At 50.5% G+C, this 24,778-nt stretch overlaps 1 protein-coding gene across 2 annotated transcripts in view; it reads right to left on the reverse strand.

Annotated features, from left to right (window-relative positions):
• Positions 1-24,778, reverse strand: part of EIF5B (eukaryotic translation initiation factor 5B) — a 697,227-nt gene that overhangs the window by 598,536 nt on the left and 73,913 nt on the right. The window contains exon 4 of one of the 2 annotated variants that reach the window (XM_086934729.1): positions 14,985-15,681. In XM_086934729.1, coding sequence (XP_086790855.1) covers positions 14,985-15,681 — 697 coding nt within the window. Of the gene's footprint in view, positions 1-14,984; positions 15,685-24,778 lie in introns of both variants that reach the window. The other variant, XM_086934728.1, reaches the window with a different exon arrangement.

Below are 24,778 nucleotides of genomic sequence, written 5' to 3' on the forward strand. Positions count from 1 at the left end.
AACATGGAGTCTGATGGTCATGTGCACGGGTGCAGGCACGCGGTCTGGGGATCGTCTCAGGTCCAGTGTAGGAGGATTATGTACAGTTATGGGTGGACGGAAACCAGTTCCACCCGCAGATCCGGGGCTGCGGAGATCAGTGAGGACCACGCCACGAGGCCGGGTCCAACATGCGACCCTCCAGCTGAAAGACGAGGGGAACTACCCATCCTCTTGGGGGTTCTCCTTGCTGAGGCGGAAGAAGCGGGACAGGCCGTCTGCGTTGGCGTGGTCGGCACCAGGCCTGTGTTCCACAGTAAAATCTATCCCTTGGAGGGGGATGGACCAGCGTAGCAGTTTAGGGTTCTCTCCTCTCATTTGCATGAGCCACCGGAGAGGACGGTGGTCGGTCTGGACCCGGAAGTGGGTCCCGAACAGGTAGGGCCTCAGTTTCTTCAAGGCCCAGACTACTGCGAAGGCCTCCCGCTCGATGGTGCTCCATCTCTGCTCCCGGGGTAGTAGCCTCCGGTTGATAAAGGCTACCGGATGATCAACCCCCTTGTCGTCCACTTGGGAGAGCACGGCCCCGATGCCAAGCTCGGAGGCGTCAGTCTGAACCACGAACTCTCAGGAGTAGTCAGGGGCCTGTAGGACTGGAGCGATGCACATGGCTTGTTTCAATTCTTCGAAGGCCTTCTGACAGGCGGGGGTCCAAATAACCTTCTTGGGGTTGGCCTTGGCTGTCAACTCTGTGAGGGGGCCTACAATACTCCCGTACCCCTTGATGAATCTACGGTAGTACCCTGTGAGTCCTAGGAAGGCCCGCACCTCGGTCTGGGTCGTGGGGGTCTCCCAGGCATTGATAGAGTCTATCTTGGGTTGGAGGGGGGCCACGAGGCCGCTGCCGACCTGGGCCCACTGAGCTTTGTCCTATTTGGCATTTACTAGCTTTAATGGTTAGCCCGGCTCGACGCAGGGCGTCCAACACCTCCCAGAGGTGGTGTAGGTGCTCGGGCCAGTGAGCACTGAACACCGCAATGTCGTCTAGGTAGGCTGCACTGAAACCTTCCAACCCAGCCAGGACCTGATAGACCAGTCGCTGGAAGGTGGCGGGGGCGTTTTTCATGCCGAAGGGCATGACTCGGAAGTGGAAATGGCCATCTGGAGTGGAGAAAGCAGACCTTTCTTGGGCCCTCTCCGTGAGGCCGATCTGCCAGTAGCCACTGGTGAGATCGAAGGTACTGAGGTACTGAGCCGACCCTAGGCGGTCAATGAGTTCGTCGGCTCGGGGGATGGGGTGTGCGTCGGTTCGGGTGACTGCGTTGAGTCCGCGGTGGTCTACGCAGAACCTCAGCTCAGGAACGGTGCCGGGGGCGGCGGCCTTCGGAACCAGGACCACGGGGCTAGCCCATGGGCTGTCGGAGGCTTCCACCACTCCTAGGTCCAACATTTTGTCGACCTCAGCCTTGATGCAGGCTCGGACTCGGTCCGGGACCCGGTAGGCTCTATGCCGTACCGGAGGGCTGTCCCCGGTGTCCACGTCGTGGACGCACCAACTGGTGACGCTGGGAGTGAGGGAGAAGAGGTCTGAGAATTGTCCCAGCAAGTGGCGACATTCTTCACGCTGCAAGGGGGTGAGGGAGGAGCAGAGACTCACTCCCTCTACGGAGCCATCTTGATCTTTTGCACACAGGAGATCGGGTAGAGGGTCCGTTTCCTCTTCCTCTCCGTCGTCGGTGGCAAGGAGTAACCCCAACTCAGACCGCACGAAATGGGGTTTGAGCCGGTTTACGTGTAACACTTTCAGGGCGTTCCTGGCTGATTTCGTATCAACGAGGTAGGTGACCTGGCTCTTGCGCTCTATCACCTTAAAGGGTCCAGTCCACTTGTCCTGCAAGGCACAAGGTTCCACTGGGGACATGACCCAAACCTGTTGGCCTGGTTGAAACTCGACCAGAGTGGCATTCTGGTCGTACCAGCGTTTCATCTCCTCTTGGCTGGCCTCCAGGTTGGCCTCGGCCAGCTCGCGAAACTTCCGCGTCTGGTTCCGGAGGGCCAGGACGTAGGAGAATACGTCGGGGGGTGTGCTCGGTGGGGCTGCCTCCCAGCCTTCCTTGACCAGGCTGAGGGGTCCCCGGACGGGGTGCCCATAGAGCAGCTCGAAAGGGCTAAACCCCAAGGATATCTGGGGTACCTCTCAGTAGGCGAACAGGAGGCAGGGTAGTAGGATGTCCCACTTGCGTCGCAAGGGCTCCTCAAGACCCATGATCATCCCTTTCAGGGTGCGGTTGAACCGCTCAACCAGGCCGTTGCCCTGGGGATGGTAGGGGGTGGTGAACCTGTAGGACACCCCACACTGTTGCCAGAGGGACTTCATGTACCGGGATATGAAGTTCGTCCCACGATCGCTTACCACTTTTCGGGGGAATCCCACCCGGGAGAAGATCCCCATGAGGGCCCGGCCCACGACTGGGGCCGTCACGGTCCGGGGGGGGATGGCTTCGGGGTATCGGGTGGCGTGATCGACCAGAACCAGAATGAACCGGTGGCCTAAGGAGGTCCGGGGGTCCAGAGGTCCGACAATGTCGATTCCCACCCTCTCAAAGGGGGTACTGACAACTGGAAAGGGCTGGAGGGGAGCCTTGCGCTTGACTCCGCTTTTGCCGCTAGCCTGACACGTGGGGCAGGACTTGCAGTGGCGTTCCACATCAGCCCGCATGTGGGGCCAGTAGAAGTGGGTCACTAGTCGCTGGAAAGTCTTATCTTGGCCCAGATGTCCTGCCAGGGGCACATCGTGAGCCAGGTTAAGGAGGAGTCCACGGAAACGTAGGGGTACCACCAGCACGCGGGCTGACCCTAGTTCCGCGGTCTTCTGTTCACTGTACAGTAGGCCGTTTTCCCAGTAAAGGTAATGGGAGCCGGACTGGTCTCCGGCGGCCTGGGCTGCGGCCTGTCGGCGGAGCCCATCTAGGGCAGGGCAGGAGTTCTGCTCTCGGCAGAACTCCTCTCGGGACGGTCCTCCCTCTTGCGCCACTGGGCCAACTCGGGGAGATCTGCTAGGGTCGGGACTGGTTCGACAGCTGGTCCGAGAGGACCTTCGTCGGGTGCGTTCTCTTCGAGGGAGGGCTGGTCGAGGACCGTAGGGTGCTCGCCGTCCTCGGGTACATCAGGGGCTGGACTGGGGAACTCAGGCTCTTCGTTCTCGGGGTTGGGCATTCTGGCGGTCATGGCCCGGGTGCTCACACAGGCCCAATGAGGCAGTCCTAACATGGCTAAATGGGTCCTTCTCTCCACCTCTTTCCACGGGGAACTCTCTAGGTCATTCCCCAGGAGGCAGTCTACAGGCATGTCTGTGCGAACTGCGACCCGCAGATCGCCCGAGACTCCCTCCCACTCAAATGGGACCTGTGCTATCCTGCAGGAGCGGACAGAGTTATCGGCTGCGATCACCCGACAGGAGGTGTGGGGGATGATCATGGACTCAGGGACTAGCGTGTACCTAACAGATGTGATGCTAGCTCCTGTGTCCCGAAGGGCTCCTATGCTGCGCCCGTTAACCTTCACTGTCTGGCGGTACATTTCTGTGTTGTCGGGCAGGTAATCTCCTGGGATCATCTCGCTATTCCCCAGGGAGGCTAAGACCATGGCTGCGGGTTCCCACTCCCCTTGCTCTTCTATCTCTTCCTCTTCTAAGGCTACTGAGGATATCTGTCTAGAGGAGGGCCCAGTGGGAGTGGGTTTCGGGGTCAGGGGACATCGGGGGTAACCGGCATAGTGCCCGGGTTGCTGACACTTGAAGCACGTGGAGCTGAGGCGGAGCCCCGGGGGTCCTGCACTCGGGGCGGCTCTCGTCGCGGGAGGAGAGCGTGGGGCCTGGTTTCTGGGGGGACTACGCTGAGGCCCTGACTGGGAATTTTGCTGCATGCCTCGACCTCCCCCACCTCGCTGGCGGAAAGATCCTTGGTCGTTCCGTGGGGGGTCTCCCCCGGGCGCTTTCTGGACTCGGGTGGCCACCCATCGATCGGCTTCCACAGCCAGCTTCCGTGGGTTGGCGAGCTTGCTGTCCAGGAGATGCGGTCTCAGTTCCACAAAGCAATTTGCGGACAGGTGTTCGTAAGCCACTAGGTCGACTAGGCCCTCGAAGGTGGTCACATTGCTGCCCTTGATCCACCCATCTAGGGCCCGGGTGTAGTAGTTCCCATAGTCCACCCAGGTGGTGCCAGGATGCTTCTTGCACTCCCTAAACCGCTGGCGATACATTTCTGGCGTCAGGCCGTAGCGGAATAAAAGAGCGCCTTTCATGTGTTGGTAGGCGTTCATGTGTGCCGTCGGTAGGTCCAGCAGGGTGTCTCCCCTCGCTGAGGAAGCGGCTCCACAGGCCGGCCCCCCCAGTCCTTCTCGGGGACCCGGTGGGCGGACATGGCCACCTCGTATGCCTTGAACCACTGTTGGATATCGTCTCCTTTGTAGAACTCCTTTACCACATCCTTGGGGATATGCACCTTCGTTTCTTGGGGGACCACCTGCTCCCCAAGGCCCGGTGAACAGGCTGCTTCTTTCCTGGCCTTCAATTCGATTTTCTTGAGGCTGCGCTCGTGCTGAAGTTTCCGTCCTTCATGCTCCCTCTGGAGCTTCTTCTCCTCTAGCTCTCCCTGGAGCCGCAATTGCTCCACCGCCAACTTTTTCTCTGCGAGTTTGAGTTCCCCCTCTAATTTGAGGCGTGCTAGTTCGAGTTCATGGCTTCGGTCACGTTCTCGCTCGGTCATCTCCTCTGATGACCGCTTTCTCCCGGTTGCTGGGCTCCGGGTTGATTGCTGGATTCTCTCACCGGTCGGTGTACCGGGTTCGGTCTGTGGCCTCCCTCCCTCGTCTTCGGTCGGGGGAAGAGATGCTCCGGACTCTACCCAGGCGGTCAGCGCTTTCTGGAAATCTTCCTTAGTACTTAGTCCGGTACTCGGGATACTCAGTTCTTTGCAGAACTGCTTCAGCTCTTTATGTGTGTAATCTTCCAGGAGGTCCTTGTCGAAGGTTGTCTTTACACCAGCTTCTGTAGTCGTCATTGTCGCTCTTTCCTTGTGCGTTTGCTGCGTGTAGGCTCAGGTAGTGTGTCAGTGGTACGATATTTAGACGTAGGTTCGTATCGCGTCGCTGCCACCAATGTTGGAAGGCGGTGACCCCAGGGGTCAGTCAAGATGATTCTCCTAACCACCCGGGACCTCCTCTCCCACAATTACTGCCGAGTCTTATCGAGGGGGGGAGTCCCCACCGGGGAGGACCGATCGTACACACTGTCGACACACCACACTTATGAGCAGACACCACACCGTGATTCTTTATCAAGAAAGACTTTATCAACATTAATTAAAGAGCAATACACAGCGATCGAGGGATCGCGAAAGTCTCGTAACAGGGGAACAGGGAAGCGGGACAGTCTTAGAGGGCCAGCTGGCACGCCACGTACCCGGCGCACAGTTCTCAATCCTCGAACTGGGGGGTACGGGGCTGGCGATGGGACTTGCTGTCCTACTCACTTCGGGTTCAAGCTATTCGTGAAGGTAGCGTCGATGGTCCAGCCGGACCAGAGAGTTCGTCAAGCCGCGACGACGTCAGCAGGGCTTGGGCAGGAGTACGCCATCGTACTCGGAAGTAGATGGGGCCGCGACAGCGTCAGCAGGGCTCCGATGTTCAAGTCTTCTGCTTCAAGAGGGAGCCGCGACAGCGTCAGCAGGGCCCCGATGATTCAGTTCCGTAGGTTCTAGGATGAGCCGCGACGTCGTCAGCAGGGCTCGGTGGGTCGGAGTCTGGTCTCCTCGAAGTCAGCCGCGATCAGATCAGCAGGGCTTTCTTGTCCAAGATACAACTGCCGACTAGGTGGAAGGCAGGCTGTCTTATAGTCGTCACGCTCTTTGATGTCCGGACCCTCATAGGCAGGAGGCCGGAGGTCCGAGGGCCAGGCGCCTGATCGTCTGGGCGGTTAGTTCTTTGATGCTTTGGACCATGCGCCCATGGAATCCCAGACGCCCATCAGGACCTGGAGCCAGCTCACTAGGAGGCCCAAGGTGCAATCGAAACCAGCCCCCAGGGATAGTTCAGAGGTGTGAGGGAAACCAGTTCCTCGGAAGGGGGCCGGAGGTGTGATGGAAGTCTTGGTTTCGGGTACTTGATGAGTCGTTCACCCCCCGGGTGGATCTGGGCGCGCCGGACGCGCAGGCTCAGCGGCCGTCAGGAGCGGCCAGAGCTGCCGAAAGGGAAGAAGGCGGCCGGCCGGGGTGGCCAAACATAGAGTCTGATGGTCACGTGCACGGGTGCAGGCACGCGGTCTGGGGATCGTCTCAGGTCCAGTGTAGGAGGATTATATACAGTTATGGGTGGACGGAAACCAGTTCCACCCGCAGATCCGGGGCTGCGGAGATCAGCGAGGACCACGCCACGAGGCCGGGTCCAACAGTGTGGTTGTGTGTAAGGTTGTGCATGTGTGTGTGTGTATGGTTGTGGATGTGTGTGTGTATGGTTGTGGATGTGTGTGTGTGTGTATGGTTGTGGATGTGTGTGTGTGGATGTGTGTGTGGATGTGTGTGTGTGTGGATGTGTGTGCGTGGTTGTGTGTGCGTGGTTGTGTGTGCGTGGTTGTGTGTGTGTGCGGTTGTGTGTGCGTGGTTGTGTGTGTGTGCGGTTGTGTGTGTGTGCGGTTGTGTGTGTGTGTGCGGTTGTGTGTGTGTATGGTTGTGTGTGTGTATGGTTGTATGTGGTTGTGGGTGTGTGTGGTTGTGGGTGTGTGTGGTTGTGGGGGGGTGTGTGTATGGTTGTATGTGGTTGTGGGGGGGTGTGGTTGTGGGGGTGTGTGTGTGGTTGTGTGTGTGTGGTTGTGTGTGTGGTTGTGTGTGTGTGGTTTTGTGTGTGTGGTTTTGTGTGTAGTTGTGTGTGTGGTTGTGTGATGTAATTGTGGTTGTGTGTGTGGTTGTGTATGTGGTTGTGGATGTGCTTGTGGTGGTTGTGTATGTGCTTGTGGTTGTGTGTGTGTGGTTGTGTGTGTGGGGTGTGGTGGTGTGGTTGTGTGGTTGTGTGGTTGTGTGGTTGTGTGTGTGTGTGTGTGTGTGGTTGTGTGTCTGTGTGCTTTGTGTGGCTGTGTGTGGTGTGTGTATGTGGTTGTGTGTGTGGTTGTGGATGCGTGTGGTTGTATTTGTTGTGTGTGTTGTGGTTGTGTGTGGCTGTGTGATGTGTTTGTGTGTGATGTGTTTGTGGTTGTGTGTGGTTGTGTATGTGCTTGTGTGTGGTTGTGTATGGTTGTTTGTATAGTTGTGTGTATGGTTGTGTGTATGGTTGTGCGTGTTGTGTTTGTGCTTGTTTGTGTGGTTGTGTGTGTGTGTATGTGTGGTTGTGTGTCTGTGAGTGGTTGTGTGTGTGTGCTTTCGAGCATTTAGTATTGAAGTGTGTAGAGTGAGGCGTCTTCTGTACTTTAATTTTTATTATTTATCACCCTCTGGTAACAGCATTTCATAACCAGTCATTAGTGAGGAAATCAAAGCAGCAGTTTCATGACCTAATTCAATAATTCTACAGTTATTTATAGAAATTGTTTCCATTCAATATTTTAATTTCCCAGGTCTAATTGGATATTGGGAATGATCCTATGCTCCTGCTGAATACATATAATGATAAACTGGAAGGGGCCTTAAATAAAATTTCCCCTGAAGGGATGTAAAAAGCTTATTTTCTTTTTTTAAACAGATTTTATTATTTTTCATCACTTATTCATCAAATACAATCGCATGTCACTTTTTCATTAAGGGTTGTAAAAAGTTTATTACAGACAAGTCCCAATCCATAGCTTTTATCTGACCTTCTCCAGCTACAGCACCAGGGCAGAAGAGTGGAACTATGTTAGAGGAAGCCTTTATGGCCAACGCTAAGGAATGCTGTACTGAAAATTGTTAACTGTACAGACCAAAACAAACCTGCTCCACTCATTCATAAGCAATGCTACAAATAGTTCAAGGATTTTTTTAGATCTACAGAGAGCTCCCAATTTTGTCAGATTTCAACTGAAACACTGCCCTTAATCAGGAGTTAAAGACTATGTACTGCTTTTTGTGGAATGAACACATTTTCATGATATTATTGTCAAGGAGACTCAGAGAAGTCAATCAAATAAGGTCAACCGAACCCTCATAAATGTCAGTTTATCCTTTTATTATTGGCCTTATTCAGAGTAACAAATCTGCTACTTACCAGTATGCATCTGTTCTTGGCATGTAGGGCTGCTGACATTCATATCTGTGCATAAATCGCCGCCTAGTGTTGGGTCCGGATGAATGTACATTGTTGTCCAGGAAGAGTCTTCGAAGTATCACGAGATAGGTGGCTCCTCCCCTGGACTACAGTGCGCATGGGCATCCTCTCCATCCTCAGATTGTTTTTCGCCATTGTGGCAAAGATGGAGTGTAATACAGTGAGTGATGTCCATGCTACATAGTAATTCTGAATGCTACAGCTGCTACAGGCGCCGGGGAGGAGGGTGGGCGATAAAAATGTCAGCAGCCCTACATGCCAAGAACAGATGCATACTGGTAAGTAGCATATTCGGTTCGAGGCATGTGGGCTGCTGAATTCATATCTGTGCATAGATTACATAGCAGTCCCTCCTGTTAGCGGCAGCTGCCCGTGCCAGCTGCAGCAGTCTGAAAAAGAGTTTTGAGAACAGCCTGTCCTACAGCTGCCTGCTGTTTAGAATGCACATCTACGCAGTAGTGTTTCGTAAATGTATGTGTGGTGGACCAAGTGGCTGCCTTACGTATCTCTTCTAAAGGAATGTTCCCTAGGAAAGCCATGGACGCTCCTAACTTACGTGTGGAGTGTTCTCGTGGTGGAATGGTTAGTGTGCGTTTAGCCTTAGCATAGCAAAATCTGTATACACTTAACGATCCACCGGGCTATCCCCGCTTTGGAAATGGGGTTGCCTTTGTGTTGTGGATAAAAGGCAACAAAAAGCAGTTTTGTTTTTCTGAAATCCTTTGTTCTGTCTATATAGTATATTAGAGCCCTTTTGACATCTAACGTGTGTAGGGATCTCTTCGCGACATTTTCTGGATTAGGAAAGAAAACTGGCAGTTCTATGGTCTGGTTCATGTGGAACTGCGAAATCACCTTAGGCATAAATGTAGGGTTGGTGCATAATACAACCCTATTTGCGTGGACCTGTATGAATGGCTCTTGAATGGTTAGTGCCTGGAGTTCACTAACTCTTCTCAGTGAGGTAATGGCTACTAGGAAAGCAACTTTCCAGGTCAGAAATTGAATCTCACAAGAGTGTAGAGGTTCAAAAGGTGGTCCCATCAATCTGGTGAGGACCACATTCAGGTTCCAGACTGGTGACGGTGGGTGTCTGGGAGGGATCACTCTTGAGTCCTTCGAGAAAAGCTTTAATGGCAGGCACTCTGAATAATGAGAGGTGCTGCCTGTTCTGAAGATAGGCTGCTATGGCAGATAAATGTATACGAATGGAACTGTACGCTAGATTACATCGGTATAAATGCAACAAAGAACAGATAATGTTTTGAATAGATGCATCCAGTGGGTTAATGTCATTGTTGGTACAATATATGACAAACCTTTTCCATTTAGCCGCATAGCATGCTCTGGTTGTGGGCCGTCTTGCCTCCTTGATGATATTCATACATTCTGGCGGCAAGTTGAGGTAGCCAAATTCTAGGACTACAGGAGCCAGATCGCCAGGTTGAGCTGTTGCGGATCTGGATGCTGAATGTCGCCATGGCTCTGCGTCAAAAGCTTGGGTGTGAGGTGTAGCCTTTGATGCGGTACCACGGATAGTTCTAGAAACGTGGTGTACCATGGTTGGCGTGCCCACATTGGAGCAACCAGGATGAGGGTCATCGAGTGTTGCTGTAGTTTGCGTGCCACCAGCGGTATCAAAGGTGCTGGGGGAAAAGCGTACGCAAATTTGCCTGACCAGTTCATCCATATCACATTGCCCTGCGACTGTGGATGTGGGAACCTGCTTGCGAAGCTTTGGCATTTTGCGTTTTCCCTTGTGGCGAACAGGTCTATCTGTGGATGACCCCACTGCTGGAAGTATGGTTGGAGCACTGATGGATGTATCTCCCACTCGTGCATTTGGTGGCTGTGTCTGCTGAGCAGATCCGCCATCTGGTTGTCCTTGCCTGGGAGGTGTTCCGCCATGAGGAAGATGTTCCTTTGAATGGCCCACTTCCACATGCTCCAAGCCAGATGAGACAACTGTGGAGAGTGTGTTCCTCCCTGCTTCTGTATGTAGTACATGGCAGTCATGTTGTCCGTCCGAATCAACACAACCTTGTTGCACAAGTGTACCTTGAAAGCTTTCATCGCCATGAAGATTGCCATCACTTCCAGAAGGTTGATGTGCATCTTCTTTTGCTGTGCTGTCCATAGTCCCTGCACTGTGTTTGTGGAGTACATAAGCTCCCCATTCCTGGAGAGACGCGTCCGCCATCAGTACAATTTGTGGCACAGGCTCTTGGAACGGTCGGCCCTTGCAAAGGTTTTGTGGGTTCCACCAATGCAGAGAGTTGAATGCCCAACTGCTCACCAACACTAGGTCTTTTAACTGTCCTTGAGCCGGATTCCACTGACGTGCTAAGCACTCCTGAAGCGGACGCATGTGTAGTCTCGCGTGCTGGACTATGAAAATGCAGGAGGCCATCATGCCTATCAACTGCATGAACACTTTCGCTGGAAGCGAGTGTTGAGGTCTGTTTATTCTCGCTGAATTTGGCTGAGCTTTGGCTGCCAGAGTGTTTATTGTCGCGCCCAGGTACTGTCGCACGCGGGCAGGCTGAAGATGTGACTTCGGATAATTCAGTGGGAATCCCAGACTGTGAAGAAGATGAATGGTGTGGGACATGTGGCTGGCACACTGCTGGGCCGTCTTTGCTTGAATAAGCCAGTCGTCCAGATAAAGGTAGACATGTATGTGCTGTCTCCTGAGGTGTGCAGCTACTGTCGCCAGGCACTTTGGGTGCTGTTGTTACTCCGAAAGGGAGGACTTTGAACTGATAATGTTGATGTTGAATAGTGAACCTGAGATACTGTCTGTGTGATGGGTGTATGGGTATATGGAAATACGCATCTTTTAGATCCAGTGTTGCGAGGCAGTCTCGCTGACTGAGTAACGGCAGAACTTGCTGTAAGGTGAGCATATGAAAATGCTCTGACAGAATGTAACTGTTTAGAGGCCTGAGGTACCAGTCCTTTTTTGGGTATTAAAAAGTACAGAGTACACCCCTGTTCCTTGGTCTTCTACAGGCACGAGCTCTATGGCCCCTTTTTGCAGCATGCTGACGACCTCCTGCTGCAATAAGTGTAAGTACTCTGCGGACATAGGACTGTGTCTTGGTGGGATGTTGGGTGGAGTGGACGTTAATTCCAGACAATACCCGTACTGTACAATGTCTATCACCCACCTGTCTGTGGTGATGGACTTCCAGACTGGCAGGAACTGTTGTAGTCTCCCCCCCGACAGGTGTTATATGGTCGGGGGGCAGTGACAGGGCATCACTGTTTGGTATTGGCAGAGGATCTGGAACTGTTGTTTCCTCTGCCTCTGCCCTTGATGTTATTTCCACGATATCCACCCCGGTTGTTCTTATTGTAGGTGGATTGTGTACCTCCCTTATTGTATTGTGTCTGTTGTGTTGACTGGCCTCTTGAGGGGCCCCTAGTATTGGAGCGACGAAAGGAGCCACCCTGAAACTGTTGTGACTGGAGAGCCCCCATAGACTTTGCAGTCTCTGTCTTTTTTTAATTTTTTCAAGGGTGGTGTCAACCTCAGGTCCGAATAAGAAGTCTGGGTTAACTGGCTGATTGAGGATAGAAGTTTGTATTTCAGGTTTGAATCCTGAGATTCTCAACCAGGCGTGTCTCCTTAACATAACGCTAGTGTTGATGGCCCTGGCTGCAGGGTCAGCTGCGTCTAGAGCGCACTTGATGGAAGCATTGGTTATCAGTTTCCCCTCCTGGATGAGTAGTTCTGCCCCCTCCTTGTACTGATCAGGTAGGTGTTGCAACAGTGTCTCAAGGGTATCATAATGGGACCTGTCATATCTGGCCAAGAGTGCCTGAGTGTTGGCAATGCACCAGATGTTAGCCGCCTGCGGAGCCACTCTTTTCCCTGAAGCTTCCATAACTTTTGACTCTTTGTCAGGAGGAGGAGCATCACCTGTAGTCTGGGAGTTTGCTCTCTTACGTGCATTAGAAACAACCAATGAGTCCAATGGCAACTGTCCTCTTATATAAGTAGGGTCTGCAGGGGCCGGTCTATATTTCTTCTCAATCCTTGAATTTAACACCCTGGCTCTAGTGGTGTCTTTAAAAATGTCACCAGCATGCTTAAGGACCCCTTTTAGCATGGGTAGGGTTTTGACTGCCCTTTCTGAAGTGGAAAAGGTGTCGACCAGAAAGTTTCATCCACAGGGTCAGCATGTAGCTCGACGTCATGATTACTGGCTGCCCTTTCAATAAGGGCGTTAAAGGCAGTTGTGTCCTCAGTAGGAGATGTTTTCACACTGTACACATGAGTGTCAGGGATAGTCTGCGGATCCCTTGAGTCAGCAGGGTCCGCCCATGGTTGGGCTTGATCATCGGGATCAGTGTCCACATGATAGAGGTCATCCTCATGTTCATCATCCCCTGCATCCACATCTGAGTATGTTGGGGAAAAATTGTGAGGTTCCTGTCCATAGTGATGGAGGGGTTCCACAAGAGCTGGAGATGTTGTTGAAACGCTCTTCTTCTTCAAGGGAATCTTATATGATTCCATGGGTGTTTCGGGCATTAATTTTCTTTTGTATATGGACAGTCTACCAGTTTAAGAGTCGATGAATTGCCTCGGCTCCTGGTCTTCAGGCTCTTCTGCAGCCTCCATTTCCGCCGACACTTGTTTAGTGGCGTCGATAGCTTGTTTCGGCTCGAACATCTTAGACACACCGAGGGTGGCAACCCGACTTTGATGGGTGTTGACGCAGTCTGAACTTGTCCGACCAGCTTCGGCGTCGGGGCCTTTTTTGGTCCGACCGCTGTAGCCTTATCCTTGAGGCGTTGGAGTGACTCCGACACTTCCTTGGCTATGAATGGACTGGGGCGCGTCGACTCGACAGGGTCCTTGGAGCCAGTCTTCGACTTGTCCGTAGGCCTCGTCCGAGGATCGATCCAGTCTTTCGGTTCGAGTCTTGTGTGAATCGACTCCCTTCGGCGTCGGCCTGGGTGGTCCGGCGGCCTAGACCTTGGTCTTCGGTGCCCCAACCATCGGCTCGATGACCTTCTTTTTCTTCGGCTCCGAGGGGTTTGAGGCCTTGGAGCCGACCAGAGTCACTTGCACTTTCGGTTTTGGCAATGATGCTGTCGGTTTCGATTTCTTTGTATCGATCGATGGCGGTTTCGAAACCGAAGGCTCTTTAGTAATGTTCGAAGCCGATCCTTTATGAGGGACTCGTAGAACGAGATTGTAGATCTTGGGTAAGGCCTAGTGGATATCCCTCGACCTGAGCCTCATTGAGTGCGTCATCGTCGGTCCCCGTATAGCCGGTTGGGCCTAGCTCTTCGCCTGAGCTATCTTCTTCGGCCCCAAGGGCCTCCACGTCGTCTCCTACCTCATCGACGACGTTTTCGTCTTCTTCTTGCACCTCTTAGTCTTCGGCGTCATACTCGGAGTCATGGCCTGAAGCCGGATCGGAGCAGTATTCCTGATCCCCCAGATCAACAACCTCTTCTTCTTCGGTCCAAAAGATATTCACAGGAACAGGCGCTGACTTCTTTGGCTCCAATCGAGCCGCGTGTCGAATCTTAAGAGTTTTCTTTGACCTGAACCGGGCATAGGCCATACAGTTGGCTTTGTTGTGGTCTGGGGACAGGCACTTGTTGCACACCGGGTGGACATCGATGTGCGGGTATTTTGCATTGCAAAGGGGACACCTCTTGAATGGACTTCTTTCCATTTGAGATCGAAGATCGGGTCGAGTGTGGAAAGAAAAACCTGTTGAGTCCTCTATGTCCTCTCGAAACAAAGGCACCGATACCGAACGAAACGATAAAGTTGCTGTCGAAAGCCTTTTGGCTTTGTAGAAAGTTTTCCTAACTTGAGCAAAGATAGTAACATCCGAACCCAATGGCGGAAAAAAACAATCTGAGGATGGAGAGGATGCCCATGCGTACTGTAGTCCAGGGGAGGAGCCACCTATCTCGTGATACTTCGAAGACTCTTCCAGGAACACAATGTGCAATCATCCGGACCCAACACTAGGCGGCGATCTATTCACAGATATGAATTCAGTAGCCCACATGCCTCGAACCTCCATTGTGTCAGTCAGAATCCTACCTTGAAGTACCCATTGTAACATATTTGAAAAGGCTTATCGGACCAGGGCCACCACCCAGCGATGGTGACAAATGGTATACTAGAGACCATTATCAGGTTTGACCTACCTGAATCCCATCCAACTTTACACTTTTTAAAAGTAGGAAGGCATAGTGTGGTGTGGTGTAGCCACGAGTTCACTGTTGCAAGAGGCCAGCAACTTCAAGTGTGCATAGTCTCAGGCACACATTATACGTCTTATACTACAATGAAAAGGAGCCAGTTGCAGTATCTGTGAGATTTGTAGAAGTGTGTCATGGTGATACTCCAAACAATGTGTCTTACATCATTCTCATAATTCTAGGAAAAAAAGCCTATTTCCTCTAAACACAATATTGTCTATTCCATGCCAGCAAAAAAGCAGTTACAACAAACGCCCTAAAAACAAAGCTGGCAATGTTATTTTTGTACATGAATATACACAACTGTCTCTATAAAGAATTAAAAACACAAATCAATCTCTTTGCTCAAAAGTCTGTTAATCACTCTCTTGTTTTCTTACCCCTTTTTTTTGTAAAGCGCTCTGTTATCTGCAAAGATCTTGTTCGCGCTATATAAAACTTTCAAAATAAATAAATAAAATAAATAAATTACTGACCTTCAGCAGCCTCAGCAGCCTCTCCAATTTCTTCTGAGACAACAGCAGGAGCTACATCTACAGCTATTTTGGGCTTTGGCTCTTTTTTCTGAGAAGTTTCCTCTTGTACTGGCTTCGGAAGATCCTTTGCTTTTGGCTGTTCACCTTTTAAACTCTCCAACTCCTCTTTCTCCTTCTGCTTTTTCAGTTTAGCCCTTTCCTCTTCACGTTTCTTTCGTTCCCGCTCCTTTTTCTCTGCCTTCTTCTGAGCCACAGTTTTCATTTTGAATGAGGTTTCATCTTCCTCATCACCACTGTCAGCTTGCTGGAGTGGCTTGCCTTTCTGGTTCTTCTTTTGTTCCTTTTTAGTTTGTGGAAACTCATCAGAATCATCACCACTCCCTCCAGATGAGTCTGGCTTCTTTTGCTCTTTACCTTTTTTAGCAGGAGCTTCATCTTCCTCGGAAAGGTCCATCTTCTTGTTGGATTGTTGATTTTTCCCTTTAGTTTTCTTACCAGGTTTATTATTATAATCGCTGTCATCATCAGAAACATCCTCTTTTGGTTTCTGGGTCTTTTTTGACTTTGTATCTTTGTTGTCCATGTCATCGCTCTCATCATCATCATCATCATTTAAAGTACTTTTCTTGCCCTTCTGTCCTTTCTTCTTCTTTTCCTGTTTGGGTGGTTGAACAGCAGGTTCTTCGTTTTCTGCTTTCTGCTAAGATGAAAACAGGAAAGTAAAACCTGTTAACTTGCCACTTCAAACCAAAGTGGTAAAACCAACTACTCAACTGGCAAATTCGTTTTTTAAATACTAGGGAAACGCTAACAGTAGAACCACACGCTGGCTTGGGGATTGATTGAATGTGTACAGTCACGTGGACCTTTGGGAGCCCTCCACGCCCCCTCCCTCCCCCTGCACCAGCCCCCTGTGTCTAGTCAATCTACCACTAATGTATGAGGGCACACAAGTGGGACTGTGCGTTACCCCACGGTTTTTCTTCCTTGAACCCCTACCCACCACTGTCATACCCACCCCTTTCCCCCCTCCCCAGGGTGATCTGCCCCTCCTCTCCTACTGCCACCTGTTTTGGTGGAGGCACGCTACCCACACTGGACTATATCCGCTTGGGGGAAACAAGACATTGCCATGCTGCAACCATGTTTGTATTGTTTGACTGTTTATTGTTAGGCTGTTTCCTTGATGCCTCTCTTTTGTATAACTGCATATGTCATAACATTGAAAAATTTGAATAAAAAACATAATTTTTAAGGGAAACGCTGACAAAAAAGTTCAACTGTTGATGACAGCTCAACAACTGTATAAATTGTTCACAGTATTTGCTTTTATTCTGAAAAGTATGGACAAAATACTCCAAAGACAAAATTACATCTATGAGCAGAGGTCTGTTAATCACACAATAGAATGTTAAAGACAATTCTATGTCAGGACCGGAGGCGAGGACTATGCCTGCTCATCTTTCTTCACTTTAATTCAACAGCAGCCATTTTAAAGTCAGACAAAATCAACATTCCCATAAACCATAGGGAATAAACAGTTAAATAATGTAGTTGCAACAGATAGAGTGTTCATTCATCTGCACTAATCAGAGATCCTCTTGGTGTTGATAGTCCTCGGCCTCTGTTCATACTTCCTCTTTCTTCACTGCTTGCAGCCAAGATAAATCATGCTTTTGGGTTTTTCTTTGTATGCTGCTTATTGTAGACTTGTTCAATATGTATTTGCTATAGAAGTTTCTTTCTACTGTTTACTGTTGTTTGGTGGCTTGATTATTGGTTTGTAAATTCGTTGGTGTATGCTTTGCCGTTATTCTTTGCAGCAGTTTCCCTCATGGCCCGTTGGTAAAGGGTGCGTGCGAGCCATTTTCCCTTCTGAGACGCGCACAGCCCCTTTGTTGCTTTGCGGCTTCGTTCTAACCCCTTCATTTTAGGTTGTGCTTTGGCTTTCGAGCAGCCGCTACTCTGCAACTCACAAGCGGCCCTGGGAGCGTCGCAGCTCCCTAGCGGCTGTGCTGTTGGTGCCGGAGTGCGGTGCTTCTGTTGCACCTCTAGAGGGCTCTTGACAGCATCCCAGTCGCGGCGAGCGGTCCCAGGATTCCGCGCATTCCAGAATGCGTCCGAACCAGAGCAGCGTCGCGGCGAGAGCCTTGTCTGTATGTGCCTGCCCTTACCACCCTGACCTGGGTCAGTACGATTGCCAGTAGGCATATTTTTCTATTTAAACACCCCCTCGCGTTTCCAACGCCCGTTCTCGGTCTGTACCTGCCGTTAGGCAGTGGGAAGTTACAGTGTGTGACTGGGGGTCTGTATTCTCTTAGGCCTACAACGCTCTACAGTTAGGTAGAGTCTGAAGTGCAGACTGCGTCTGTAAGGACCCGTGCGGGCAGGCTGCCCTTGAATATCTATTGGGCACCAGGGCTGTTGGGGTCCCGGCCTCTGCCCTGATTATTGCGAGCGCTGCCCGCCTACATTTCAGGCTGACACCAGCCCCTCTGATTTGAGGCATTCCACCTCTTGACCTTAATTACCTGTTTCTGTTAATTACCTACCACTTACCACAGCTGTGGAGGATTATCAAGATGAATCCTACAGGGATGATCAATGGGAGGAGGATCTTCTGCGAGCCCCGCCTTGGGACGACGCTTTCTATGATGCAGTGGACGCGTCCATCCACAATGCAGTGGAGCCGGCCATGACTCCTCTGGAGGAAAGGCTGACACAGAAAATTGACCAGGCTTGTGATAGGGTGGCCAGGGCTTCCCAGGCTTCGGCAGGTGATTCTCCTCCTAGCGCTCCCTCCACGGACCAGCAACAGCCATCGGCTAAGCGCGCCGGCGACGCTGGAGGAGAGTCTGATGCTTTCACCCACCATAAGCAGGCCTTCCTTGCTAGTACCGCTAGTACTTGAATTTGAATTTAAAATTATTTATAAAGCGCACGTTGGCCAGCGGCTTCATGGCGCTACAACTTACAGAAAACAAGGTAGATTGGCCAATGTAAAATAGAGCAGTTCAGGCTGTGGGAGGACAGTTAGTTAAAGGCTTTAGAAAACAAATGAGTCTTGAGTTGTTTTCTGAACTGGGAAAAAAGAGTCAAGGTTCTGAGCTCAGGAGGCAGGGAATTCCAGAGGAGTGGAGCAAGGGTCGCAAATTTCGAACCGCCCCATTTCTTCCTCCGAAATCGCGGGACAGTGAGAAGGGCCTGGGTGGATGAACGGAGGTCTCTGGTGGGGACGTAGGGAGTGATCTCGGAAGAGATAAAGGCCGGTGCCGTGCCCAGTCTCGCTTGGAAGGTGATAGAGGCTAGCTTGAACTGGACACGTTCACGAACGGGGAGCCAATGTAAAGATTTAAGAAGGGGGGTGACATGGTGGAATTTTGGTAATTTGAACACCAGGCGCGCCGCCTGGTTCTGGATCTGTTGCAACCGCCTAAGACTATATGCAGGTATACTGGCATATAGGGCGTTGCCGTAATCCAGGCGGGAGATGACCATCGCCAAGGTGATCAGTTTCAAGGCGTGAAAAGAAAAAAAGCGGGACACCTTGCGTATAGTACGCAGTGAGAGAAAGGAAGAGGACACCACAGAGCTAACCTGGGAGTGAAGAGTGAGTTGAGAATTGAGCTTGATACCTAAAGTTTTTACTGAGGAAGAGGGGACAGGTGGGGAACCAAGGGAAGGGGGCCAGAACAGAGAAGACCAGGGGCTGGATGAACCACCCGTCAACACCAGCTAGGTCTTATCTGGGTTGAGTTTTAAATGGTTGTGGTTCATCCAGTCTTGGATGTGGGTCATGGTAGATTGGAAATTAGAGATAGAAGACGGGGAAGAGGACAGATCTACTCCTCCAGTTCTTCCCTCTACCCCAGACGATGGGGATCAAGTGGTCGCAGACGATGGGGACGCGGAGGACGCTGCCGAACCGTCCCGTTCTTGGCGTCCTTCCTGTCCAACTCAGACTCCTGAGGGGAAAAACCTCTGTGAAGATATGTTGGATCCGGACGACATCCTCCATCCAAGGTCCTCCGACTGGGCCCCTTCGGAGAAGGTCGCCCAGTATGTGGCCAGTCGGATCCGCCGCCAGCTGGAGCCCGCGACCCGTAACTGCCTTAGGGCAGAGTGCCCTCGCCCTTCCTTGGAGGGGAAGGTAGCCACCACTCCCGATATTGGTCCCAGACTGGCTACCTTTCTACAAAAATTCATTAAAGATCCCAAGAAGGACATTGAGAGGTCCTGACGGGCCTGTCAAGATAGGTTGTTGGACATTTTGGGCCACATTACTAAAATACTGGATATGGCGGAGGAAGCCAAGGTCTCCGGGTCCTTAATATCACCCGAACACCTCTCTTCCTGGGCCCAGCGGGTGGTGGTGTTTCTTGGAAATGCCAACTGTGCGATCTCCACCCAGCGCCGAAGGTCTCTCCTCATTAAGGTTGATCCCAAGCTTGGGAACTTAGCTGACTCTGAGGCGGGTCCAGAGGCGCAAGGTGGCCTCTTTGGCAAGCCTTTTATCAAGGAGCTCGGGATGTTTGTCAACACCTTCACCTCCTTTGACCGGGCGCAGTCTTCTATCCGAAAAGTGTTTCACCCTCGTGTTTTTCGAGGGGGCCGGACGAGGTAGAGCCGCTCGTCCGGCCGTCCTAATCAAAACAGAGGGCAAGGCTCCAACCAAGCACAATATCAGGACCAGGCCCGCTTCGGGAATTTCTATCCCAACCTTGGACTGCGAGGCAAGAACAGAGGAGGAGGTGGCAACTCCAATCCTTCCGGTGAGTGTTCTCCCTTCTTACCATCTAAAAGTGTGTGGGGGGGAGGGGGGGGGGGGGGGTTTGGGGGGTTCGTCTGGAGCATTTTTTCCAAATGTGGACTTCCATCACAGGGGATGCTTGGATCCTTCAATTGGTAAGGGGTTTTCACATAGTTTCACGGGTCCTCTTATCAGTGCACACCACCACGTCCTCTCTGTTTTTCCGACGCAGAATCAGCTTTAATCGATCAAGAAGTACACTCCCTCTTAGACAAGGGAGCAATTGTGGAAACCCTTCCACATCCCAAAGGTTTCCTCAGCAACCTTTTTCTTGTAGACAGGGTGGACGGAGGTCAGCGCCCGGTCATCAATTTACGCAACATCAACGAGTGGCTGGTATACCGCCATTTCAAGAAGGAAGGTATCCATCTGCTTCGCAACCTTCTTCGTCCTGGGGACTGGATGGCACGCCTCGATCTCAAGCACACGTATCTGGCAATTCCCATTCTCCTCCCCCCCCCCTTCCCCACCGTCGTTTTCTTCAGTTTCCTTGGCGGGAGAGGACCTACAAATTCACCACCCTACCTTTCAGACTGTCCTCCACTCCTTGGTGTTTCACCAAGGTCCTGCGGCCAGCGATAGAACGCTTAAGGGCGTCCGGCATGAGACTTATCGTCTATCTAGGCGACATCCTGCTGATGGCTCAGGATCCGGGAACTCTTTCTAGTCAGTTGCAGACTACGATCGATCTCCTCCAGAACCTTGGTTTCGTCATAAACTAAACCAAGTACACCCTAAATCCATTTACAAAGCGTGGATTTCCTTGGGTTTTTGATAGACTCGGTGGAATGCACCCTCAACCTTCCATCTTGCAAGATGACAAAGATTTGACACGAGATTCGGAGAGCTCTGGCTCAGCCTCAGATTTCCCTCCGTCAGGTAGTTTGAATAGTGGGCCTTCTGTCGGCATCCATCCAGGCCATTTTTCCCGGGCCGCTCCACTACAGGGCACACAACGCCTCAAGGCGGCGCATCTGCTCAAGGGTCTTCCTTAGTCTCACAAGGTGTGCCTGTCATCAGGGGTCAGGGAAGAACTACAGTGGTGGATCGCCAACATGGAGGCATGGAATGGGCGCACCATTTTTGTATCCACACCAGATGTAGTTATCGAGTCGGACGCGAGTAGGTCAGGCTGGGGCGCGAGATGTGGATGCGGATTGCACCACAGGGGTGTGTGGTCTCAATCAGAGTGACAGTTACACATCAACTGTCTCGAACTTTTGGCAGGATCGTTTGCAATCAAATGCTGGACAAAGGACTACGTCCATTTCTGCGTCCTCCTCAAGATGGACAATATATCAGCAGTCCGATATATCAATCATCTTGGAGGCACACGCTCGAGATCCTTATCGGACCTTGCAGCGAACCTTTGGCAATATTGCCTGGATCATCACATCTCAATCTCAGCGGAGTACCTAACCGGACAAAGCAATCCGGTGGCAGACTTCCACTTGTGTCACTCCCACGACCAAAGCTTTTGGCGATTGCACCCGGGAGTGTTTGCGGATCTACACAGCTTCTGGGGTCCCTTTTCAGTGGACCTCTTTGCCTCTCGCCTGGACCACCAGCTTCCCCGATTTTTCAGCTGGAGGCCGGATCAGTTGGCGGAGCAGACGGATGCATTTCTGCAGAACTGGCGAGGAGAAGCCTGTTGCAATGACAACTCGGGTCTCTGCTCAGGTTCAGCGCCAGAGGGTGGAGACAGTGCTCATTTCGCCGATCTGGAGGTCTCAAGTGTGGTTTCTGGTTCTTCTGGAACTTTCTTGGGATTCTCCAATCCCACTCCCCCATCTCCTGACTCTTCTCCTCAATCCGGACGGGTGTCCCCACCCATTAATCAAGCAGAAGCCCCTGACGCTCATGGCTTGGTGGATTACAGGGGACGATGGGTGGTCCCGGGCCTTTCGGGAGCGGCTGAAAAGTTCATGTCGAGAGCCTGTGGCGGACAGCACTGTCAAACATTACCAGTCCACCTGAAAACAGTGGTGGTGTTAGTGTTTGCGATGAAGTATCATTCCCGTGGCAGCGGATGTGACATCCATCTTACATTTTTTGGCATCCCTGGCTGAGGACGGTTTGGCCTACAGTACCATCAATACTTTCCGGTCTGCTATCTCCGCTGGGCATGATGTGGTCGATGGCTCCCCGGTTGGTGAACATCCGTTAGTTTGTTGTCTACTTCGGGGTATCCATCTTTCGCTTCCCCCAGAACCGCGTTACTCCCAGTTATGGGATGTCAATCAGGTTCTCAACTTATTCCTCTCGTGGCAGCCAAATAGTTCCGCTCTAGGAAGGAACTGTCTGCTAAGCTAGCCATGCTGCTCTGTTTAATATCTTGCAGATGTGTTTTGGATGTCAGAGCTTTGGATGTCTCCGGTAGTATTTTCCCCCCCCACTGGAGTGACGTTTACCATCCGTAGACGCACCAAATGTGGAACAACATCTATTTCCTATCCAGCTTTCCCTGACTCTCCGAAGTGGTGTGTTGTTTCCTGCCTCAAGGCTTACGAAGAGGTGACTGAGGAACTCTGCCCCCCTGGAGAGAACCAGTTGCTTATCGCACTAAAAAAGCCCCACAAGGCTGTGTCCTCACCCACAATTGCTCGCTGGGTTCGGTGGATAATGCAAGAAGCAGGCATTGATATGGGAGCTTTTGGGACGCACTCGACCAGAGGGGCATTGGCCTCTAAAGCATTTACCCTGGGGACTCGTCTCGACGACATTCTAAATGCAGCAGATTGGTCTTCAGATTCCACCTTTGAGTGGTTTTACTTTAAACTGGTTATTGATATGGCTCATGTGGTGGTGATCAAGCTTTAAACTAGCATAATCCTCGCCTCCGGGCCGGACATAGAATGAAAAATGTCCTAGCTAACGTAACAGAAAGTTTCAATTCTATTAAGGACTCGGAGGAGAGGATTATCCCACCCAGGGTACAATGCTCGACTCCTTTCCCTCCCTCATATTGGAGTAAGTAACTTCTATCTTGATTTTCATATAATGTACTGCACATCATAGGGATACTTTGCATTGTTTCTCTCTGCAGGGTTAGTTCTTAACCACTTCTGGCACTTACGCTTTACTCTGCTTCTTGCAGGAGATTCGAATAAACATGACTCCTGAGGTGCTTTAATTGACTGACTGAGCAACGAAAGAGGAAGTATGAACAGAGGCAGAGGACTATCAACACCAAGGGGATCTCTGATTGGTACAGATGGACATTCTATCTGTTGCAACTCTATTGTTTAATTTTTTAGTCCTTATCCTTTATGGGAATGTTGATTTTGTCTGACTTTAAAATAGCTACTGTTGAATAAAAGTGAAGAAAGATGAGCAGGCATAATCCTCGCCCCGACTGCTTAATAGAATTGAAACTTTCCGTTACGTTAGCTAGAAAATTTTTAATTATTGGGTGCAACGTGAAAACCAAGGAACAATACATTTGTACAAAGGTGACATGAGTAAGACCACAATGCCCATTGGATAACTTGCTCTGCAGTGGCACAGGGAGACCCTTAATTAAGTATCCAAAATCAGAGTGACCTTTGTGTTTGTCATGATCCAAAGTCTTCGCTGGCCCTTCAAATATTCCTAACTCAGAAAAGCATCTGTCTGAATGGACAAGAGCATGGGTACAGAAAACTATAGAAAACAAGTATTTTAGAGACTCAGACGGCTCTCAAGAGGTTCCTGTTCTGTGCCTCTTTTGAGATCGCATCTAACAAATTCACGACTGAGGGTATAAACTGGTGGCATGTACTGAGATCTGGACCATAGCTCACAAGCCTTGCCCTTGTTCAATCCAAGGACCCACCCATTTTACCTACTAGCTTTTGAAGTTCAAAACTATCATAATTAATTTTGAGAAATTAAATAACTTCCCTAAACTTTACCACTATCTCCGTGTTGATCACAAAAGGTTCTATTCACAAATAATTCTGTTCTACTAGGATCATGTACAGCCTAAGGACAGTTTGCTTCATTGATGGGCACTTATCTACTAGCATTGTTTACCCTCCACATTCATCAATATTTGCTACACTTTGAAGCTGGATCTTACTCATGAGGCACAATTTCTGCATACTAACAGGCACGTTGAAGGATTAGCCTAAACAGAAATAATGAGCACCAAAAGACTTACAATCAAATGTCAGTCTGTGGAACAGAAAAAAATAAGGGCTCAGCAATCTGTTAAGAAAGTAACAGGAGCCAGATTATGCAGTCAGTGGCACACCAAAAAGAGGAAAATTTCTTCAGCGTTTTACGATGAGGATTGTGATCAAATGTTATTGCAGCAGAAAAAATAATTTGTTTCACTTGCGTCATTTGAGAGACGAGACAGAACTGGCAAATATGGTAACTGAACTGGAATAACAGAAAAAGCATTTGGAAGATGAGTAGACAAGCAGATCTTTGGGAGCAATGCAGCTAATAATCGTCTGAATTCATTTGAATGGAATTTTATATCACCTATTAATTTCAATTATAATATTAAAGGGGTTCAATCATCATTGTTTTGCCTATCTTGATGGCTTTGTGTTAAAGGCCCGAATTGTAAATGCTTTAATAAACTTTAATCGTCCCACTAAATGGGCCACCAATAGCTGCCAGAACAAAGCTTTAATAAATGTTACTGATTTTTTCAAATGAAAGTCCCCAAGGAGCAGAACTTAACTAATATGGGGTTGAGTGGGCAGGGACAAATCAAATAAACAGAATCACTTTTTGCATTTAACAGAAATGGCAAAGGACTTGTGTCAAACTCAAAATATGTATTTGTGCTATCAGTGCAACACAGACCTTGCCAAAAAGGGCAATCAAATGCCCTAGGAGACTGATAAAGTAGAGCACCACTGAATAAAACAGAAGATATAAGTAGAGCACCACTGAATAAAACAGAAGATATAAGACTCTAAACACATTAATCACCAGTTACTTTGTATACACCTCCAACCCTGCACTCACACTGGCACAAGGCCTACTC

Source organism: Lissotriton vulgaris, chromosome 8 (genome assembly GCF_964263255.1).
Source record: "Lissotriton vulgaris chromosome 8, aLisVul1.2, whole genome shotgun sequence".
NCBI lineage: Eukaryota > Metazoa > Chordata > Amphibia > Caudata > Salamandridae > Lissotriton > Lissotriton vulgaris.